The 23,364-nt window shown below is 49.9% G+C and overlaps 1 protein-coding gene across 2 annotated transcripts in view; it reads right to left on the reverse strand.

Moving 5' to 3' along the window:
* Nucleotides 1-23,364, reverse strand: part of LOC147086863 (5-aminolevulinate synthase, erythroid-specific, mitochondrial-like) — a 104,369-nt gene that overhangs the window by 10,765 nt on the left and 70,240 nt on the right. For both annotated transcript variants that reach the window (XM_085979065.1, XM_085979064.1), the window contains 2 exons: nt 5,791-5,955; nt 445-713 (listed from right to left, as the gene is read on the reverse strand). In XM_085979065.1, coding sequence (XP_085835191.1) covers nt 445-713; nt 5,791-5,955 — 434 coding nt within the window. The remainder of the gene's footprint in view (nt 1-444; nt 714-5,790; nt 5,956-23,364) is intronic.

Genomic DNA, 23,364 nt, shown 5'->3' on the forward strand with positions numbered 1-23,364 from the left:
CACTGTGTCACTGGTTATACGGTGAGATTACCCCGGCACTGTGTCACTGGTTATACGGTGAGATTACCCCGGCACCGTGTCACTGGTTATACGGTGAGATTACCCCGGCACTGTGTCGCTGGTTATACGGTGAGATTACCCCGGCACCGTGTCACTGGTTATACGGTGAGATTACCCCGGCACTGTGTCGCTGGTTATACGGTGAGATTACCCCGGCACCGTGTCACTGGTTATACGGTGAGATTACCCCGGCACTGTGTCACTGGTTATACGGTGAGATTACCCCGGCACCGTGTCACTGGTTATACGGTGAGATTACCCCGGCACTGTGTCACTGGTTATACGGTGAGATTACCCCGGCACCGTGTCACTGGTTATACGGTGAGATTACCCCGGCACCGTGTCACTGGTTATACGGTGCTGCTGAGGACACCAGTCACTTACCCGTATGGGGATGATGTGGCTGGGGCAGTTGATGACCGGCAGACCTGCGTCCATCAGCAGCTGGCGCATGTACTTGACGTTGCGCTGGTGAGACCGTCGCAGCGCCTGACCTTCCTTGTTCTTTAGGGTGCGCACGGACTCCAAGGCACCCGCCAGCACCATCGGCGGCAGAGCTGTGGTGAAGATAAAGCCCGCGGCGTAGGATCGCACAGTATCGACAAGTGAGGCTGTGCTGGCAATGTAGCCGCCCACACAGCCGAAGGCTTTACCTGGAAAGGATAAAGCATTTTACATTCAATTTCAGCCGCACGTAACTCGGGGAGTAAATACCCTGCGCCGTGTAGCACCCTGTCCAAAGCCCCGGTTAGACCACATCTGGAATACTGTGACCAGTTCTGGGCACCACGCCTTAGGAAAGATATATTGGCCTTAGAGGGAGTTCAGCGTAGTTTTACTAGAATGATACCTGGACTCCAAGGGTTAAATTACAAGGAGCGATTACACAAACTAGGGTTGTATTCCCTGGACTTTAGAAGGTTAAGGGGTGATTTGATCGAAGTTTTCAGGATATTAAGGGGAACTGATAGGGTAGAGAGAGAGAGAAACTATTTCTGAAATAACAACAGAAAATGCTGGAAAAACTCAGCAGGCCAGGCAACATCCGTGGAGAGAAAATAGAGTCAACGTTTTGAGTCAAACCCTTTGTCAAGACTGGAAAGGCACAGGAAATGAAATACAGGAAACTTTGTGCTATCCGGCACCGACGGGACCGAGCTGTTGCCATCCCATCAAAACTGCCGGACAAACCAGCGCTAATGTTGAACCATACGGAGATTTTGAGCTCCGTATCTGGCAACAAACCCTGTTGCTTAGCAACAGCTTCTAAACAGTCGGCCGTACCTTGCAAGCGTCTCTGTAGCTTAGCAACAGCTTCAGCGAGACCTTGCAGAGCCTGACTGGTGGAAAAAAAAGCAACAAAAAGAAAAAAAAACTAACGAAACGGCTCCTGATTTTTGCCGGTGGCTCGAGCTTGCCGGGCATTTAGCCTCCGGATAACACAAAATTTCCTGTAGATTGAGAGGCCAGGCTAGGAGAGAACAAAAGTGAAGTGAAGAGACATTAAGAGATATTCAAAACCAGACGAGATGGTGATAGGACTAGTGGAGACAAAAGACGGCTCTAGATTAGTTGTGAAATGCGCTGACAGAATGAGAGACAGCTGCCATGTGGGAGAGAGGAAAAAAGGGGGGGGAGGAAAAGGGCCAAAACAAAGGTGTGGATAAAAAATAAGTAAAAATGTAATGGGGGCTGAGGTTATGATCTGAAATTGTTGAACTCGATATTGAGTCCGGAAGGCTGTAAAGTGCCTATTTCTGCTGGTTGGGGACTCTAGGACTAGGGGGCAGAGTCTAAAAATTAGAGCCAGGCCTTTCAGGAGTGAAATTAGGAAGCACTTCTACACACAAAGGGTGGTAGATGTTTGGAACTCTCTTTTGCAAAGGGCAATTGATGCCGGGGGTCATAGAAACATAGAAGATAGGAGCAGGAGTAGGCCATTCGGCCCTTCAAGCCTGCTCCGCCATTCAACGAGATCATGGCTGATCATCCAAACCCTAGCACCCGGTCCCTACACCGACAGCCATCCCACCCAAGCCCTATCCCCGTAACCCCACTTTTGTGAATTTTAAACCTGAGACTGAGAGATTTTTGTTAACCAAAGGTATTAAGGGAGATGGGGTAAAGGCGGGTATAGGAATTACATCACAGATCAGCCATGATCCCATTGAATGGTGGAACAGGCTTGAGGGGCTCAGTGGTCTACTCCTGTTCCTGTGTTGTACCAAGAAAGTGTCAGGTTCCATCTCCAGGAACTTCCGCCAGAGCCAATCTCTCCCTCTCGGGGGCTATTCCCTCCCTCCTACATATATTTTTAGCCATTCGAGGGGGATTGACCGTTAATATAGGTTTGAGGAGCAGAGTCAATATAGGTTTGAGGAGTACAGTCACCATCTATGTGCCGAGACAGTGAGTATCGGCAGTCTATTCAACCACATCACAGCCCAGACTGCTTCTGTTCTCTCCTGGTGTCCACGAAGCAGGAGTCACCAGAGAGGGATCAGGGGCATGGACACTTCTGCATCCCAACTCGAGGCTGCTGAGGCCGATTGCAGTGTCCCCTTCCCAATCTCCTCCTCCGCTCTAAGGAGAACAATCCCAGCTTCTCCAGTCTCTCCACATCACTGAAGTCCCTCATCACTGGTACCATTCTGGTCAATCTCCCCTTAACCTTCTCTGCTCGAAGGAGAACAATCCCAGCTTCTCCAGTCTCTCCACATCACTGAAGTCCCTCATCCCTGGTGCCATTCTGGTCAATCTCCCCTTAACCTTCTCTGCTCTAAGGAGAACAACTCCAGCTTCTCCAGTCTCTCCACGTCACTGAAGTCCTTCATCCCTGGTGCCATTCTGGTCAATCTCCCCTTAACCTTCTCTGCTCTAAGGAGAACAACCCCAGCTTCTCCAGTCTCTCCACATCACTGAAGTCCCTCATCCCTGGTACCATTCTAGTAACTCTCCAAGGCCATGACATCCTTCCTAAAGTGTAGTGCCCAGAATCGGTCACAATACTCCAGCGGGGCCTAACCAGTATTTTATAAAGTTTTAGCACAGCTTACTTGCTTTTGTACTCCATGCCTCTATTTATAAAGGCAAGGATCCCATATGCCTTTCTAACAGCCTTCTCAACTTGTCCTGTCGCCTTCAGAGATTTGTATATGTACACATCCACCTGTCTCTGTTCCTGCACCCCCTTTAAAATGGTACCGTTTAGTTTCTACTGCCTCTCCTCATCCTTCCTACAAAACTGCCTCATTTCATCTGCCATGTGTCTGCCCAGTTCACTATCTATGTCCTCCTGAAGTCTGTTGTTATCCTCCTCACTATAGTTCCGAGTTTCGTGTCATATGCAAACTTCGAAATTATGCCCTGTATACCCAAGTCCAGGTCCTTTAATATATATCAAAAAATCAGTGGTCCTAATACTGACCCCTGGGGAACACCACTGTATACCCCCCTCCCGTCTGAAAAATAACCGTCCACCACTACTCTATGCTTTCTGTCCCTTAGCCAATTTCGTCTCCACGCTGCCACTGCCCTCTTAATCTCATGAGCTTCAATTTTACGAACAAGTTTTTATGTGGTACTTTATCAAACACCTTTTGAAAGTCCACATACACAACATCAACCGCACTACCCTCATCAACCCTCTCAGTTACTTCATTCAAAGAACTCAATCAAATTAATTAAACATGATTTGCCTTTAACAAATCCATGCTGGCTTTCATTTATTGAAGTTCTTGTGTCTTTCTGCAATTTGCCTGCAAATTTGCTCCTCTATCTCCTTCCCACTATTTGAAGGCCGAAAGTATACACCCAGCAGCTTAATAACTCCTCTACTGTTCCTTAATTCTAACCAAATAGATTCTGTGTTTGAACCCTCAAATACATGGGCCTACAAATTCGGTACATCCGCGTTTGGGGCGCTAGTCCTGGCGATGCGCAAAGTTTAGCGCCAGGCACAATTTAGCGCCACCTAGCGTGATATTGGGTTGCAGCGCCCCTAAAGGTGATTGCGGCGCTAAATCAGGCGCTGCACGCTACTCTTAAGGCGCTAACCCGGCGGCGCAACCCAATTTCGCAACAGCGAGGGTGCTTCAATAATCACTTTCCCTGAGACACACTGGCGCCGGCCAGCTCTTAAAGGGGCAGGTCAATTGACATCACCAGACACACTCACTGCCTTGTAGGCCTTCAAAGCGGTGGGAGCCTACCTGTGGCGCACCAGCCTAGCAAGACATGGAAAGGGTGAGGCAGAGGGCGGAACTCCTCACTGATGGGGCATTGGATGCTTTGGTTGGCGTAGTGGAATCAAGGCCAAGGAAGATGGTCGGAATATGATTTATGTTTTGGACAGTCTCCCGGGTGTAAGAGGCAGTTATGTGTCAGTGTATTAGTTTTGCTTTCTGTTGCCATAGCTTTCTCATTTTTGAAGGAACCACATTCTGTGTAATGAAACACTTTCTTCATTTACAATGGCTATGCCTGCTATTTACATGCATCTTGCCCTTCACAGGCTTGGGGGTATCAGACAGGTTCCATTCCTGTACTTGGAATGGCAGCAAGCATTCCGTGAGAGGGGCCTAGAAGCTACTTCTGATCAGCCTCTGACGTGCAGCCTGAGAAGAGCCGCTCGCGTAGAAGTTCAGGCCAGCAGGCATCTTCTCAGCCACCAACAGAGATGTCCTGCACCTTATCTGAGGCTGCAGATCTGGCTGAAGCAGCTGGCACAGCTCAGTCACCACCTCCTTTCTAAATCGCAGCCTTCTGACACACTGCTCCTCCGACATGTTCATGTAGGAAAACTGCTGTTGGAAAACCCTGCCAGCGTAAGGTCTGCTGTGGCGACGTCTGTTGGCCCTCCTCCGTCTGGCCATGCCCGCCCCCCTGTCTCAGTGCCCTTTCCAGATGATTCAGCAGCAGGACGTTCCCCTCCAATGCAGCCCCCATAATAAGTGGCCACAGGAAGATTCCCTGTTGTCAAGGCTCACCAACAGCAAGGTGAAGGTCAGAAGGCTGAAGATCGTCTGCCTGCGCTGGCTCAGTGGTCAAATGGCTCTCATTGTGCAGCTCAGCAACTCTTTGTAGCTCTCGAGGAAGTTGTGATCCAAAAATGGCTGCCGCTTTTAAGCCACACCAGTCCCCTTTAAATAACGCTCCTCCAGCCCGAGAGCGACTTGGTAAGGTCCAGGTAAGCTGTCACTATTAGCGCCAGGCGCTACGGAGGGGAGCGCCACTGAATTTCCGGTCCGGGGTGCCCAAAAGGCATTGCACACTCAAATGACGTCATAATGAGCCTGCGCTCATGAGCGGGCGCGCCGGCGCTAAATGCATGCTCAATATGGGGCTAGGCGCCTTGCGCCCGCCCGGATATCGGCTAGCGCCCCACTTCTCGGCCTCTTTAGGCGTTAATCGGTGGCGCTAACAACCGAATTTCTCCCCCATGATCTCTTTCCAGTGCTGTAACAGTATCTTTGATCAATACTGCCATCACCCCCTTCCGTATCTTTCCTGAATACCTTGTAGCCAGGAATATTAAGTTCCCAATCTTCCCCTTGTTATTGGGGCTATATCAAAATCCCATGTGCGTACAGCTCACCGACCTGATTTACCACACTCCGTGCATTTACGCACATGACTCGAAACCCACTTTAGTCTGCTTCGCACCTTTCCCCTAATAAACGAGCTCTGGCCCTCACCGATGGGCAAAGCACAACTCTGACGCTGACTCACCGAGTGTTCCCGATATGATGTCCAGTTTGTGCATGATGCCATCCCGCTCTCCGATCCCGGCTCCGTGAGTTCCATACAGTCCCACAGCGTGCACCTCGTCTACAAAGGTTATGGCACCATATTTGTGGGCGACATCACACATCTCCTCCAATGGACAGATACCACCTGGATGACAGGAAGTGGACAGTTTAATTACTGTACAGTTACAGTGAGTGACCCTTACCCTGAATAAACAGTGACTCTGTACAGTTACAGTGAGCGACCCTTGCCCTGAATAAACAGTGACTCTGTACAGTTACAGTGAGTGACCCTTACCCTGAATAAACAGTGACTCTGTACAGTTACAGTGAGTGACCCTTACCCTGAATAAACAGTGACTCTGTACAGTTACAGTGAGCGACCCTTGCCCTGAATAAACAATGACTCTGTACAGTTAGTGAGTGACCCTTACCCTGAATAAACAGTGACTCTGTACAGTTACAGTGAGCGACCCTTGCCCTGAATAAACAGTGACTCTGTACAGTTACAGTGAGTGACCCTTACCCTGAATAAACAGTGACTGTAGAGTTACACAGTGAGCGACCCTTACCCTGAATAAACAGTGATTCTGTACAGTTACACAGTGAGTGACCCTTACCCTGAATAAACAGTGACTCTGTACAGTTACAGTGAGCGACCCTTACCCTGAATAAACATTGACTCTGTACAGTTACAGTGAGTGACCCTTACCCTGAATAAACAGCAATTCTGTACAGTTACAGTGAGTGACCCTCACCCTGAATAAACAGTGACTCTGTACAGTTACAGTGATTGACCCTTATCCTGAATAAACAGTGACTCTGTACAGTTACACAGTGAGCAACCCTTACCTTGAATAAACAGTGACTCTTACCCTGAATAAACAGTGAATCTGTACAGTTACACAGTGAGTGACCCTTACCCTGAATAAACAGTGACTGTACAGTTACACAGTGACCCTTACCCTGAATAAACAGTGAATCTGTACAGTTACACAGTAAGTGACCGTTACCCTGAATAAACTGACTGTACAGTTACAGTGAGTGACCCTTACCCTGAATAAACAGTGACTCTGTACAGTTACAGTGAGTGACCCTTACCCTGAATAAACTGACTGTACAGTTACAGTGAGTGACCCTTACCCTGAATAAACAGTGACTCTGTACAGTTACAGTGAGTGACCCTTACCCTGAATAAACTGACTCTGTACAGTTAGTGAGTGACCCTTACCCTGAATAAACAGTGACTCTGTACAGTTAGTGAGTGACCCTTACCCTGAATAAACAGTGACTCTGTACAGTTACAGTGAGTGACCCTTACCCTGAATAAACAGTGACTCTGTACAGTTACAGTGAGTGACCCTTACCCTGAATAAACAGTGACTCTGTACAGTTACAGTGAGTGACCCTTACCCTGAATAAACAGTGACTCTGTACAGTTACAGTGAGTGACCCTTACCCTGAATAAACAGTGACTCTGTACAGTTACAGTGAGTGACCCTTACCCTGAATAAACTGACTCTGTACAGTCACAGTGAGTGACCCTTACCCTGAATAAACAGTGACTCTGTACAGTTACAGTGAGTGACCCTTACCCTGAATAAACAGTGACTCTGTACAGTTACAGTGAGTGACCCTTACCCTGAATAAACAGTGACTCTGTACAGTTACAGTGAGTGACCCTTACCCTGAATAAACAGTGACTCTGTACAGTTACAGTGAGTGACCCTTACCCTGAATAAACAGTGACTTTGTACAGTTACAGTGAGTGACCCTTACCCTGAATAAACAGTGACTTTGTACAGTTACAGTGAGTGACGCTTACCCTGAATAAACAGTGATTCTGTACAGTTACAGTGAGTGACGCTTACCCTGAATAAACAGTGATTCTGTACAGTTACAGTGAGTGACGCTTACCCTGAATAAACAGTGATTCTGTACAGTTACAGTGAGTGACGCTTACCCTGAATAAACAGTGATTCTGTACAGTTACAGTGAGTGACGCTTACCCTGAATAAACAGTGATTCTGTACAGCTACACAGTTAGAAACATAGAAGAAGCTGAAGTGCCCGGCGGTGCCGAGGGTCTTTTGAGGGCATGTTGTTGTTGGAAGAGAGAGAGAGAGCGACTGGGGGGAAGAGAGAGAGCGACTGGGGGGAAGAGAGAGAGCGACTGGGGGGAAGAGAGAGTGACTGGGGGGAAGAGAGGGGGGAAGGGGAGGGGGGGGAAGGGAAGGGGAGGGGGGAGGAAGAGGGGGGAGGAAGAGGGGGGAGGAAGGGGAGGGGGGAAGGGTGGGGAGGGGGTGACCGGGAAGGGGGTGTGGGGGGGAAGTGGGGGTGGGGGCAGTGGGTGTGGGGGGTGGAAAGGGAGGGGGGAGATAAACTTAAAGTACAGGAAACTTTGTGCTATCCGGCAGGGACCGAGCTGATGCCTTGCCTAAAGTACTCTCTAGAGTTAATGTTGAGAGATAGGGAGATTCTTATGTCTGTATTTATCAACAAACACTGTTGCTTAGCAACAGCTTCTAAACACTCAGGTGTGGCCCTGAAGCTCTGCAGCTAAAGCTGTTGCTATAGCGACAGACCTTGCACAGCTACACAGTGGATTGTCTGTCACAGACACAGATTTGGAGCACAGAAGCCCCACCCACTCTATGTTCCTGTACTAAGATGGCTGCGCATGCACTCTGTTACACACTGAATCAAAATGGCGTCGCACTGAAACTTTTTGCCCTCCTTGACAAAGATGGCTGCCGTTAACCTGGGGCTGTCTGCAGAAGAAATTTCCTCAGCTGCAAACACAGGATCTTCAGATTATTATTTGGGGCTTGCGACCTACCCCAGTTGCTTATGAAGCCTCCCCACCTACTGACCCTGGGAATGGAGCTGAGGCAGGGGCGTACTTAAAAAAGAAATTAGGAGGGCGAGGAGGGGCCATGAAATAACACTGGCGAGCAAAATAAAGGAAAATCCTAAGATGTTTTATAAGTATATTAAGGGCAAGACGATAACCAGGGAAAGGGTAGGGCCCATTAGGGACCAAAGTGGCAATCTGTGTGTAGAGCCAGATGAGGTAGGCGGGGTTTTAAATGAATTTTTTGCATCTGTGTTCACTATGGAGAAAGACGATGCAGACATAGAAATCGGGCAAGGGGACTGTGACATACTTGAACATATTAGCATCGAGAGGGAGGAGGTGCTAGCGGTTTTAGCAGGCCAAAAAGTGGATAAATCCCCAGGCCCGGACGAGATGTATCCCAGGCTGCTGTGTGAGGCAAAGGAGGAGATTGCAGGGGCTCTGACACAAATTTTCAGAACCTCTCTGGCCACAGGGGATGTACCAGAGGACTGGAGAACAGCTAACGTAGTACCATTATTCAAGAAGGGTAGCAGGGATAAACCAGGGAATTACAGGCCAGTGAGCTTAACATCTGTGGTAGGGAAATTATTGGAAAAAATTCTGAGGGACAAAATTAGTCTCCACTTGGAGAGGCAAGGATTAATCGGGGATAGTCAGCATGGCTTTGTCAAGAGTAAATCATGTCTGACAAATCTGATTGAATTTTTCGAGGGGGTGACTAGGGGGGTGGATGAGGGAAATGCTGTGGATGTGGTTTACATGGACTTCAGTAAAGCTTTTGACAAAGTTCCGCATAGGAGACTGGTCAAGAAGGTAAGAGCCCATGGGATCCAGGGTGCCTTGGCGCGTTGGATCCTAAACTGGCTGAGTGGCAGGAGGCAGCGGGTGATGGTCGAAGGTTGCTTTTGTGACTGGAAGCCTGTGTCCAGTGGGGTACCTCAGGGATCGGTGCTGGGTCCCTTGTTGTTTGTGATCTACATAAATGATTTGGATGAGAATGTAAAAGGTATGATCAGTAAGTTCGCAGATGACACGAAAATTGGTGGGGTGGTAAATTGCGAGGAGGAAAGCCTCAGGCTACAGGACGATATAAACGGGTTGGTCAGATGGGCGGAAAAGTGGCAAATGGAATTTAACCCTGAAAAGTGCGAGGTGATGCATTTTGGACGGACAAATAAGGCAAGGGAATACACAATGAGTGGTAGGACCCTAGGAAGTACAGAGGGTCAGAGGGACCTTGGTGTACATGTACATAGATCCCTGAAGGCAGCGGAACAGGTAGATAAGGTGGTTAAAAAGGCATATGGGATACTTGCCTTCATTAGCCGAGGCATAGAATATAAGAGCAGGGAGGTTATGATGGAGCTGTACAAAACGCTGGTGAGGCCACAGCTGGAGTACTGTGTGCAGTTCTGGTCGCCTCACTATAGGAAGGATGTGATTGCTTTGGAGAGGGTGCAGAGAAGATTCACCAGGATGTTACCTGGGATGGAGCGCCTCAGCTATGAAGAGAGGCTGGACAGGCTGGGGTTGTTTTCCTTGGAGCAAAGAAGGCTGAGGGGGGACCTGATTGAGGTGTACAAAATGATGAGGGGCATAGATAGGGTAGATAAAGAGGAACTTTTCCCCTTAGTAGGGGGGTCAATAACAAGGGGGCATAGATTCAGGGTAAGGGGCAGGAGATTTAGAGGGGATTTGAGGAGGAACTTCTTCACCCAGAGGGTGGTTGGAATGTGGAACTCAATGCCTGAAAGGGTGGTAGAGGCAGGAACCCTCACAACATTCAAGAAGCATTTGGATGAGCACTTGAAATGCCATTGCATACAAGGCTATGGACCAAATGCTGGAAAATGGGATTAGACTGGACAGGGATGGATGGGCGGCGCAGACACGATGGGCCGAAGGGCCTCTTTCTGTGCTGTAAAACTCTATGACTCTATGACCCTCTGCCCTCTGCCAGTGTTTGTCTCTGTCTAGGCCGGGAGCCTGGGTCTAGAGTTGCACTGCTGGCAGTTGGAGAAGCCTAGGCCCCGGGCCTGGAAAAACGGTGAAAGGTAGGAGAATTATAGGAGGTTAGAGAAAAGATTTACAAATTAATTAACTTTTTTAAAAAACAATTTGTGTTTTAAAAGCAACTTTTTTTTTGCTGGAAATGTATATTTGAAAAGAAAGACGCAGAAAGCAGGAAAAAGAATGGAAGCAAGATGGCGGCTACTCACCTCGGTTCAGAACGATAAGGCCCGCCCACACACGCACCGATTGGTCGACCGTCAGGTGACCAAAGCGTAGGATTGGTCAATCGTCCCGTCACTCGACCGTAGGAGGGCCCGGCCGCACGTGCCAGCAACCCGGCGTACGATTGGTCGACCTCGAGGTCACTCTGTCGCTAATGAGCGGATAATGAGATGCTAATGAGCGGAATGTTGAAGGCTTTTCGGATACCGCGGGCGCGATTTTCGTCCGGCCGAAACGTAAATACGCTTACCAGCGTTTCGGAAAGGTAAGCTTTCTTTCGACGTAACGCACACGTAGGTACGCTCTGTAACTTTCGAGCGCATAGCCGGACAGACGCACACCCGAGGACAGACAGAAGGACAGACAGATCGACTCCTTTATATATATATAGACTAGCTGGAGTGCCCGGCGGTGCCGAGGCTTTTTCGAGGGCATGTTGTTGTTGGAAGAGAGAGAGAGAGAGCGACTGGTAGGGGGGGGGGGAAAGAGAGAGAGCGACTGCGGGGGAAGAGAGAGAGCGACTGCGGGGGAAGAGAGAGAGCGACAGGGGGGGAAGAGAGAGAGCGACTGGGGGGGAAGAGAGAGCGACTGGGGGGGAAGAGAGAGAGCGACTGGGGGGGAAGAGAGAGAGCGACTGGGGGGGAAGAGAGAGAGCGACTGGGGGGGAAGAGAGAGAGCGACTGGGGGGAAGAGAGAGCGACGGGGGGAAGAGAGAGAGCGACTGGGGGGGAAGAGAGCGACGGGGGGGAAGAGAGAGAGCGACGGGGGAAAAGAGAGAGCGACTGGGGGGAAAAGAGAGAGCGACTGGGGGGAAAAGAGAGAGCGACGGGGGAAAAGAGAGAGCGACTGGGGGAAAAGAGAGAGCGACTGGGGGGAAAAGAGAGAGAGCGACTGGGGGGAAAGAGAGAGCGACTGGGGGGAAGAGAGAGAGCGACTGGGGGGAAGAGAGAGAGCGACTGGGGGGAAGAGAGAGCGACTGGGGGGAAGAGAGAGAGCGACGGGGAAGAGAGCGACTGGGGGGAAGAGAGCGACTGGGGGGAAGAGAGCGACTGGGGGAAAGAGAGAGAGTGACTGGGGGGAAGAGGAGGGGGAGGGGAGCGGAGGGGAGAGGGAGCGGGGGAAGGGGGAGGGGTGGGGGAGGAGTCCCCGATCTCACGAGGCTCCCCCCTCCCCCGATCTGCCGAGGCTCCCCCCCCCCACCCGAGGCTCTCCCCGCCCCACCCCCCCCCCCGAGGCTTGCCCCCCACCCGCCGCCCCCCCCCCCAGGCTCGCCCCCCCCGCCCGAGGCTCGCCCCCCGCACGAGGCTCGACCCCCCCCCTCCCCCCCCGCGATCTCCCGAGGCTCGCCCCCCCGCCCCCCGCGATCTCCCGAGGCTCACCCCCCGCGATCTCCCGAGGCTCGCCCCGCCCCCCGCGATCTCCCGAGGCTCGCCCCCCCCGCGATCTCCCGAGGCCCGATCTCTGGAGCCCCGCCCCCCGCCCGAGCCGGCTTCAAGAGCAGAGAGACCCCGGCCTGAGCCCCGGTTGCCTTGGTAACCCTCCTCTCTGGGCCTGAGCGGCCGATTGCATGAAGAAAGACCCTCCTCACCTGTCACGGAGTTGAAGTCTCCGAAAGCGGCCACGGTGCCCCGGGCCTCTTCCCCCGCGCATTCAGGAGGCGCGGGGAAGAGAGAGAGAGACAGACTGGGGTGGGGGGAGAGTTAGACGCCGCCGCGCTCCTGCTCCGCGGAGCTCCGTGTCGCCACCGCCGCACCAGCCTTTACTAAGATGGCGGCGATCGGGGGCTGCTTGTTAACTGGGGCCGGGAGGTGCCTAGCTCGGGCGTGGGTGCGGAGGAGAGGCCGAGGCTTCGAGGCCTACCTGGAAAAAACGGGGAAAGGTAGGAAAATTAATGAGATTAGATAAGTTAATTACTTTCTAAATCTTTTTTTTTAAACAATATGTGTTTTAAAAGCAACGTTTTTTTTAAAGACACAGAAAGCGGGAAAAAGAAAGGAAAAGTTTGGAATCAAGATGGCGGCGACTCACCTCGGTTCAGAACGATAAGGCCCGCCCACACACGCACCGATTGGTCAACCGTCAGGTCACCAAAGCGTAGGATTGGTCAATCGTCCCGTCACTCGACCGTAGGAGGGCCCGGCCGCACGCGCCAGCAACTCGGCGTACGATTGGTCGACCGCGAGGTCACTCTGTCGCTAATGAGTGGATAATGAGATGCTAATGAGCGGAATGTTGAAGGTTTTTCGGATACCGCGGGCGCAATTTTTGTCCGGCCGAAACGTAAATACGCTTACCATCGTTTTGAAACGGTGAGTTTTCTTTCGACGTAACGCACATGTAGGTACGCTCTGTAACTTTCGAGCGCATAGCCGGACAGACGCACACCCGAGGACAGACAGAAGGACAGACAGAAAGAACGATCCGTTTATATATATAGATAGGAGCAGGAGGCGGCCATTCGGCCCCTCGAGCCTGCTCCGCCATTCAATGCGATCATGGCTGATCATCCAAATGCAGTACCCTGTCCCTGCTTTCTCCCCATACCCCTTGATCCCTTTAGCCTTGAGAAATATATCCAACTCCTTCTTGAATATATTTAATGAATTGGCCTCTACTGCCTTTTGTGGTAGAGAATTCCACAGGTTCACCACTCTCTGGGTGAAGAAATTCCTCCTCATCTCAGTCCTAAATGGCTTACCCCTTATCCTTAGACTGTGACCCCTGGTTCTGGACTCCCCAACCATCAGGAACATCCTTCCTGCATCTAGTCTGTCTAGTCCTGTTAGAATTTTATAACTTTCGATGAGATCCCCTCTCATTCTTCTAAACTGCAGCGAGTACAAGCCCAATCGATCCAATCTCTCCTCATACGTCATTCCTGCCATCCCAGGTATCAGCCTGGTGAATCTTCGCTGAACTCCTTCCATGGCAAGAACATCCTTCCTCAGATAAGGCGACCAAAACTGCACACAATACTCAAGATGTGGTCTCACCAAGCCCTTGTACAACTGCAGCAAGACATCCTTGTTCCTGTACTCAAACCCTCTCACTACGAAGGCCAACATACCATTTGCCTTCTTAACCGCCTGCTGCACCTGCATGCTTACCTTCAGTGACTGGTGCACAAGGACACCCAGGTCTCGTTGCACTTCCCCTTCTCCCAATCTATTGCCATTCAGATAATAATCTGCCTTCCTGTTTTTGCTACCAAAGTGGATAACCTCACATTTATCCACGTTATATTGCATCTGCCATGCTTCTGCCCAATCACCCAACCTGTCCAAATCATCCTGGAGTTTCTCGGCATCCTCCTCACAGCACACACGCCCACCCAGCTTTGTGTCATCTGCAAATTTGGAGATATTACATCTAGTTCCCTTGTCTAGATCATTAATATATATTGTGAATAGCTGGGGTCCAAGGACCGATCCCTGCGGTACCCCACTAGTCACTGCCTGCCACTCGGAAAAAGACCCGTTTATTCCAACTCTTTGCTTTCTGTCTGCCAACCAGTTCTCTATCCAAGTCAGTACCTTGCCCCCAATCCCATGTGCCTTAACTTTACACGCTAATCTTTTATGCGGGACCTTATCGAAAGCCTTCTGAAAGTCCAAATACACCACATCCACTGGTTCTCCCTTATCTATTTTACCAGTTACATCCTCAAAAAATTCCAGTAGATTAGTCAAGCACGATTTACCCTTTGTAAATCCATGTTGACTTTGTCCGATCCTGTCACTGTTTTCCAAGTGCTCTGCTATTACATCTTTTATAATAGACTCTAGCATTTTCCCCACTACCGATGTCAGGCTTACCGGTCTATAATTCCCCGTTTTCTCTCTACCACCTTTTTTGAATAGTGGGGTAACATTAGCTACCACACTATGAGTGACCGTTACCCTGAATAAACAGTGACTCTGTACAGTTCCAGTGAGCGACCCTTACCCTGAATAAACAGCGACTCTGTACAGTTACAGTGAGTGACCCTTACCCTGAATAAACAGTGACTCTGTACAGTTACACAGTGAGCGACCCTTACCCTGAATAAAAGCGACTCTAAAGTTGCACAGTGAATGACGTTGCCTACATTACAACATTGACTACACTTCAAAAGTACTTCATTGGCTGTAAAGCACTTTGAGACGTCCTGAGGTCGTGAAAGGTGCTATATATATGCAAGTCAAGTCTTTCTTCTGACCCTTACCCTGAATAAACAGTGACTCTGTACAGTTAGACAATGAATGACCATTACCTTACTGAATAAATCAGTAACGAGCGGCGTGGACTTCCATCATCTCTGTGAAAAGTTAGTGTTTCTTTGCCACCCTGACTCCACAACATCCTCATATCCGTACAAGTTCCAGCACGCAGTTACCAGATTAGGAATATCAGCAATAGTTGATGACCCCCCTTACTCGGACACTGAGGACAATTATAGTACTGTGCTCCAATGCCTCCCGCACCTTCAGTCAGACAGCGAATGTCGGCCACCGCCCAGCTCCACCCTCACATCTCTCCGGCAGGAGTCACTTGACTGTAACCGACAGCAGGAACCCTGGGCAGACGTTTGCCCCTCCCTTGTAGTCCAGGTTCGCTGAAGACAGTTTTAATCCTCCCACCTCCCACTGCTGCCCTGGCTGAGAAGTTGATGTTCCCTGGTCCTCAGTCACAGAGAGAGGAGACCATCGCCATATAATCGCGGCTGACTCCCAGTGTAGTACTGAGGGAGTGCTGCACTTTCGGAGGTGCCGTCTTTGGACTGAGATGTTAAACCAAGTTTGCCTGTTGAGTTGGATTTTAAAGATCCCACAGCCACTATTGGAAGAAGAACAGGGGAGTTCTCCCAGTGCCCTTGGGGCCAACATTCCTCCGTGAACCAACACTCACGATGCAGTCTCCTCTACATTGGGGAGACCAAACGCAGATTGGATGACCGCTTTGCGGAACACCTCCGTTCAGTCCGTAAGGGTGACCCCGAGCTTCCGGTCGCCTGTCACTTTAATTCACCGCCCCATTCCCACTCGGACCTCACCGTCCTTGGCCTCTTGCATTGTTCCACGGAAGCTCAACGTAAACTCGAGGAACAGCACCTCATCTTCCGATTAGGCACTTTACAGCCTCAATATCGAGTTCAACAATTTCAGATCATAACCTCGGCCCCTATTACATTTTTACTTATTTTTTTATCCACACCTTTGTTTTGGTTCCCCCCCCCCACTTTCCTTTTTTTTCTCTCTCCCACATGGCAGCTGTCTCTCATTCTGCCAGCGCATTTCACACCTAATCTAGAGCTGTCTTTTGCCTCCACTAGTCCTATCACCATCTCGTCTGGTTTTGAATACCTCTTAATGTCTCTTCACTTCTCTTTTGTTCTCTCCCAGCCCGGCCTCTTAATCTATTTCATTCCCTGTGCCTCTTTAGTCTTGATAAAGGGTTTTGACCTGAAACGTTGACTCTAATTTCTCTCCACGGATGTTGCCTGGCCTGCTGAGTTTTTCCAACATTTTCTGTTGTTATTTCGGATTTCCAGCATCCGCAGTATTTTGCTATCCCGCTTTTAAACTGATTACCTGGCCATCCACCTCATTGCTGTTTATGGGATCTTGATGGGCGCAAATTGGCTGCTGCATTTCCTTATATTACTGCCTTGACTGCACTTCAAAAAGTAATTCATTAACAGGTTTGATCTAATAGCCATAACGGAGACGTGGTTGCAATGTGGCCAAGGTTGGGAACTAAATATTCCTGGATACTTAACTTTTAGAAGAGAGAGGCAAAATGGTCAAGGAGGAGGGGTAGCCCTGATAATAAAGGATGGGATAAAGACAGGAGAGAGAAAGGATCTAAGCTCCAAAAATCAAGAAGTAGAATCAGTTTGGGTGGAACGAAGAAATAGCATGGGGCAGAAAACATTGGTGGGAGTTGATTGTGTGGCTGTTAATGGTTCCAACACCATCATCAAGTTTGCGGATGACACCACGGTAGTAGGCCAGATCACCAACAACGATGAGTCAGCCTACAGGAAGGAGGTCCAGCATCTCGTGAAGTGGTGCGCCGATAACAACCTGGCCCTTAACACCAAGAAAACAAAAGAAATCATTGTGGACTTCAGGAAGTCCGAAGGCGGAAGTCACACCCCCATCCACATCAATGGGGCTGTGGTGGAAAGGGTGGACAGTTTTAAGTTCCTCGGAGTCCACATCACGGAAGACCTCTCCTGGTCCCTCAACACCTCCTCTCTGGTGAAGAAGGCCCAGCAGCGCCTATATTTCCTAAGGAGGCTGAAGGGATGTAACCTGTCACCCCTGATCCTCTAACTTTTACCGCTGCACTATAGAGAGCATCCTAACGAACTGTATCACAGTATGGAATGGCAGCTGTAGCTACTATGACCGGAAAGCCCTGCAGTGTGTAGTCAAAACTGCCCAACGCATTACTGGCACCCGGCTACCGACCATAGAGCACATATACCATAAACGCTGTCTACGGAGGTCACGGTCCATCATCAAAGACCCTACCCACCCCAGCCACAGTCTGTTCGCCCTCCTGCCATCTGGGAGACGCTACAGATGCATTCGCACCCGTACGACCAGATTTAGGAACAGCTTCTTTCCCAGGGCTGTCATCCTACTGAACTCCACAAATAAACTCTAAAGCCTGCACATCTGCCAATGCACTTTATTATGGTTATATTTATGTTAATATACTACAAGCCAAATGTATGTTGAAAGTTTAAATGTCTTAGTCCAAATGTACACTCTCGGGAGCCACAAGCCTACATTTCGTTGTACTGCACTTGTGCACTAACAATGACAATAAAAGTTGATTTGATTTGATTTGATTATAGGCCCCCTAGTTGTAATGTAGGGCAGAGTATAAATCAGGAAATTAGAGGCGCATGTAACAAGGGTAATACAGTGATCATGGGGGACTTTAATCTACATATAGACTGGGCAAACCAAATTTGAAGTAATAGTGTGGAGGATGAATTCATGGAATGTATACAAGATAGTTTTCTAGATCAGTATGTTGAGGAACCAACGAGGGAACAGGCTATTTTAGATCTAGTATTGTGCAGTGAGAAAGGGTTAATTAATAACCTTGTAGTAAAGGGGCCTTTAGGGAAGAGTGACCATAATATGATAGAATTTTATATTGAGTTTGAAAGTGATTTAGTTAAATCCGAAACTAGGATCTTAAATCTAAACAGAGCAAACTATGTAGGTATGAGGGACGAGTTGGCTAAGGTAGACTGGGAAACTACATTAAAAGGTATGAAGGTAGACAAGCAATGACTAGCCTTTAAAGAATTAATACATAATTTACAACAAATACACATTCCTTTAAGGCACAAAAACCCCACAGGAAAAGTGGCTAACAAGAGAAGGTAAAGATAGTTTTAGATCAAAGGAAGGCGCTGATAATTTTGCCAAAAAGAGTAGTAAGCTTGAGGATTGGGAGGATTTTAGAATTCAGCAAAGGAAGACCAAGGAAAGGGAAAATAGAATATGAGAGTAAACTAGCGAGAGACATAAAAGCAGACTGTAAAAGCTTTTATACGTATGTAAAAAGAATTAGTGAAAGTAAATATGGGTCCCGTACAGGCTGAGACAGGCAAAATTATAATGGGGAGTAACAAAATGGCTGAGAAATTAAACAAATACTTTGGGTTGGATTTTACCAGCCCTGAGGAGGCGGGTTTGAAGGCGGGTCAGGTGGGAAAGTTGTAAAAAATGACGACGTGTTCCGATCCCGCCGTCAACCCGCCTCCGCGCAACTTTCCCAAAGGCGGGCTTGCAGACTCTGTGTCGGTCCTGCCTCCAAGCGGCGGGATAGGCCCTTACGGCACTTAACTGCTACTTAATGACCTCTATAATCCCATTGTGAGAGGCCTTTCAAATGTTGCCACATTTCCAGCATGCTGCACATCTCTCCTGAAACACACCAGCTAATCCTGTCGGGTTCACAAGTGACTGGCTTCTTAACAGCTGCAGCTCCACCATAAAAACTTGAGTGTTCAACAAGGATCAGTTGCAGGTGGCAGAACTTTGTTTTCTCAGGTCTTGGAGAACTTTTTGCAGGTCTACTGATTTTGGAAGTGGTGAAGCTGAGATCCATCTCCACTGTGAGCTCCTGGGAAACCCCTCTCCCCACATTGACTGAGCGCTTCCTCAACTGAGGTATATACCAGCAGCATGGGAACCATTTATTTCCTTCTGGACCTCAGATTCGGACGAAGACCAGCCGCGGCAGCAGCAGAACCAGGAACAACAACAGCAACAACAGGAGTGCCAACTCACCCACCTGATGGTGCACAGGGCAGAAGGTGCCAGCGCAGGGAAGCACGTCGCCGCAGGAGATTCCCCCAAAACAGGGTTTACAGGATGAGCTTCCTCAACATGACTGAGCAGCAGTGCCAAAGGAGGCTGAGACCTTCGCGAGAGGTAGTGGGTGACATCTGCGCAATGCTGCACCAACACCTGGAGCCCAGAGGATCGGGTGGACACCCCTTACCAGTGGCTGTAAAAGTCACCACCGCACTCAACTTTTTTGCTTCAGGCTCATTCCAGGGATCATCAGCGGCATCTCCCAGTCGGCCTCACACACTTGCATCACGCAGGTTACCATGCCCCCTTTGGAAAGGTGCACAATTACAAGGATCAAGCAAGTATAACCGCGCGTGCGGTTGGATTTGCAAATATGGCAGGCTTGCCAAGGGTGCAGGGCGTCATAGACTACACACATGTGGCCCTTAAGGCACCCCATCACAATCCAGCTCTTTTTGTCAACCGCTTCCGGTCCCTCAATGTTCAGCTGGTGTGTAACCACAAGAAGGACATCTTGCATGTTTGTGCCAAGTACCCTGGCAGTTGCCATGACTCATTCATCCTGCGGCAGTCTAGTGTGCCTCCGCTCTTCAGTCCGCCAGACCAACTTTGCGGATGACTACTTGGAGACAAGGGCTATCCCCTGAAGACGTGGCTAATGTCGTCGTTCAGGAGGCCATCCAACGAAGCTGAGGAGCACTACAACTCCAGCCACATTTCGACTAGATCCATTATTGAGCAAACCATCGGCTTGCTGAAGATGCGATTCAGATGCCTTGATAGATCAGGCGGAGCCCTGCAGTACTCAGCAGCCAGGGTCTCCAGAATCATCGTGGTCTGCTGTGCACTTCATAACATGGCACAGCGTCGTGGCTCACAGCTGCCTGAGGGACAAGTGGCTCAGCGCATAGCCTCCTCAGATGAGGAGGAGAACGAAGAACGAAGACCTTGCGGTGGCACATCAACCAGCGGCAGCAGCACGCGAGCGCATTGCTGCCCGGGATGCGCTCATCTTGGCCAGATTTGCTTAGGTTGCCCAATCAAACACATTTGGCTCGCACCTTACCACACCATAGACAATGGACAAGAACCTGCGGCTTCCTATCACTCTGACCACCATCATGACAAATCCAAATAGCTCTGAGCCCTCAATGTGGAACTTCCATTTGCGAAATGACACAGCCCAGAACTTCAACAATTTGCCATCACTTCATTTTATTACATTGACCAAAGGATGGCATTTAACAATTAAACACAACAGAACGCCCAAGTGACTACCCTTGTGACTACTTGTGCTTTATCTTCTTATGCGTGCTCCTACGTGGTGCTTCCCCTGTGGCGTCAGCAGATGTGGAGGCCCCTTGCTCACTTTCATGCTCTCCTGCCTCGACACCTTTGGCGGGCGTCCTCTGGGCTTGCGAGCCTGTGAGGGCTCGCCAACAGTCTGCTCCTCCTGCGGCTGTGCAGGGGCTGAGACTCCCATCTCAGTTGGGTGAGGACTCTGCTGGGGCTCTGCCCGAGGGTTCCGCAGTGGCATGGGAGTGTGAGCGCTTGGAGAGGAATTCCCACTTCCTTGTTGTCTGCCACCAACATCCCTCTCATGGGTCAGCCCCACTTCAGAGCTAGCAAGTGGCTTGACAGCACCTTGCTGCACTTCAGGGGGGGCCATGAGGACCCGTATCTGCACTGGCAGTCCTACTCCAGAGGACTTCCATGAAGCTCTGGTTTCACTGCTCAATAGCTGCCCATTGCTCCTCCAGCGATGTCAGTCTATTCTGAACAATCACCATGTTTTCAACACTCTGGCAACTTAGCTCCTCCATGGTCGTAGCCATCCTCTCCACTGCCGTAACCATCCTTTCCACGGAGGTTGCCATTCTTTCTGTGGTGATTTGTTCATGTGCCAATGCCTCCACAAAGGCTCTGCTCATGTTAGCGATGGACTTCTCAATCCTCTCCACACTCAGTGACCCTGGAGACAAAACCTGCCAGAGACTCCTGCACCTGTTCCTGGAGGTCAATCACCGCTCTCCTTCTGGATGGACCCGGAGGCACAGGGTCGACATGCAGCTGAGCCGAGCTGGGAGCGCCCTGCGGCCTCCGACGAGGACTCTCCACTGCTGTCCCTGTCTCCACTGTCTGCTGATGCTCACTTGTGAGCTGTGATACACCAGGTGACAGCACTACTCTATCTCCCGAAGGTCCCACCGAGGTGTGAGTGTCTGCGCTGGTGCTGGGTGCGCTGAATTCTGCTGATGCTGCACCCTCAGAGGTTGCAGGTTCCTCTGAGGTGTCTTCCGGCTCAGGCTCTTCCTCCTGGACAGTGGGGAGGGGGGGGCTGTCGATGGTCCTGTGGCGGAGTAAAGGAATGGGTTAGACGTGATCTAAACGTTGCATACACATGGAATTGTGCAGATGATCGTAAGTCAATCTGTTTGAGCATCAGAAGCCATATCAGTCACTCATGCAACGTCAATGAGAGAGATGCAAAACTATTCTGTCACCAGCTTGCTCTGATGTGCCCGTCTGTCCGTCCCCACTTCCACATCCTCCTCGGCTCTCATGATCTCTAGGGCTGCCTCCTCAGCGCTGGTAAGCTGGGCTATTGAGGGTGGCCCTCCTCCTGTCTTTGCCCTTTCCCTCTTATTGTGGGCTCTCTTTTCCTGCAATGTGGGAACACAAGTGGAGTTTGAGTGAGAATGATGGAGTGAGTGTAGAGAATCCATAGCGTAGATGCTTAGAAGGACACAGAGATGGAGTGAGGTCCCAAGACCAAGGGCCCTCCCTGTGTGTTGTTCGTTGTTGTCATAGCATAACAGTGATAGGGAGTGCGAGGCCAGCTTAGTCGAATAGTTAAGTGATTGTGTAGATAGAGAGAGAGGGATGGTTAAGGGTGCAAGGGATGTAAGGGTAAAGTGGGATGTGGAGGAGGAGGTTGACAATGCAGAGTGCTGGTGATGAGAGGAGATGGGGAGCAGATTGAGGGAAATGGTGATGTTATACTCACTTTTCCTGTGTGGACAAGGTCATTAAACCTCTTTCAGCACTGCAGCCAGGTTCTGCTGCACGTTGATCTCGAACTGACCTCCTGTGCCAGTTGCAGCCTCACAGCTTTGGTCTGCCGGGGAGGTTTTTTCCTCCCAGAGGAAGGAAACAACACCTCCTTCTGAGCTCTGGCCCCCTCCACCAGAGCTTGGAGGGAGTCCTCATCAAGCCTTGGCCCTTGAACTAGACATTTCAGGAGGACCAAACAGTTAGCAGATTAGCAAATAAAAGTTTTGAGGCAGAAAATGAACCAAGGCTGCTTGGAGCCCTGAAACGCAGCTGCATAAATGACGTCATCAGAGGCAAGTTTCAGGCCCATTGGGCCAGGGGTGCACACACGCTGGGAATCAATTGCCCAATTAGGACAAAATAGCTAAATTATCCCGCCTTATCTGAGGAAGGATGTTCTTGCCATGGAGAGAGTTCAGCGAAGATTCACCAGGCTGATACCTGGGATGGCAGGAATGACGTCGATTGGGATTATACTCGCTGGAGTTTAGAAAAATGAGAGGGGATCTCATTGAAACTTATAAAATTCTGACTGGACTAGACAGACTAGATGCAGGAAGGATGTTCCCGATAGTCGGGGAGTCCAGAACCAGGGGTCACAGTCTAAGGATAAGGGGTAAGCCATTTAGGACAGAAATGAGGAGGAATTTCTTCACCCAGAGAGTGGTGAACCTGTGGAATTCTCTACCACAGAAGGCAGTAGAGGCCAATTCATTAAATATATTCAAGAAGGAGTTCGATATATTTCTTAAGGCTAAAGGGATCAAGGGATATGGGGAGAAGGCAGGGACAGGGTACTGAATTTGGATGACCAGCCATGATCTCATTAACTGGCGGAGCAGGCTCGAGGGGCCGAATGGCCTACTCCTGCTCCTATCTTCTATGTTTTCTATGACATCGGAGGCGGGAGCGGGACCCGCCGACCACCTGACCCGCCCCCAACCCGCCACCAGTGGTAAAATCCAGCCCTTTGTGTCTGTCTTCACGGAAGAAGACGCAAAAAACTTCCCAGAAATAATGGAGATCCAAGGGTCCAGCGAGAATGGGGAACTGAAAGAAATTAGTATTAGTAAAAAAATAG

The sequence above is a fragment of the Somniosus microcephalus genome, unplaced genomic scaffold (genome assembly GCF_052327205.1).
Source record: "Somniosus microcephalus isolate GS21.2 unplaced genomic scaffold, FLI_Smic_1.0 unresolved_chr7, whole genome shotgun sequence".
Taxonomy (NCBI): domain Eukaryota; kingdom Metazoa; phylum Chordata; class Chondrichthyes; order Squaliformes; family Somniosidae; genus Somniosus; species Somniosus microcephalus.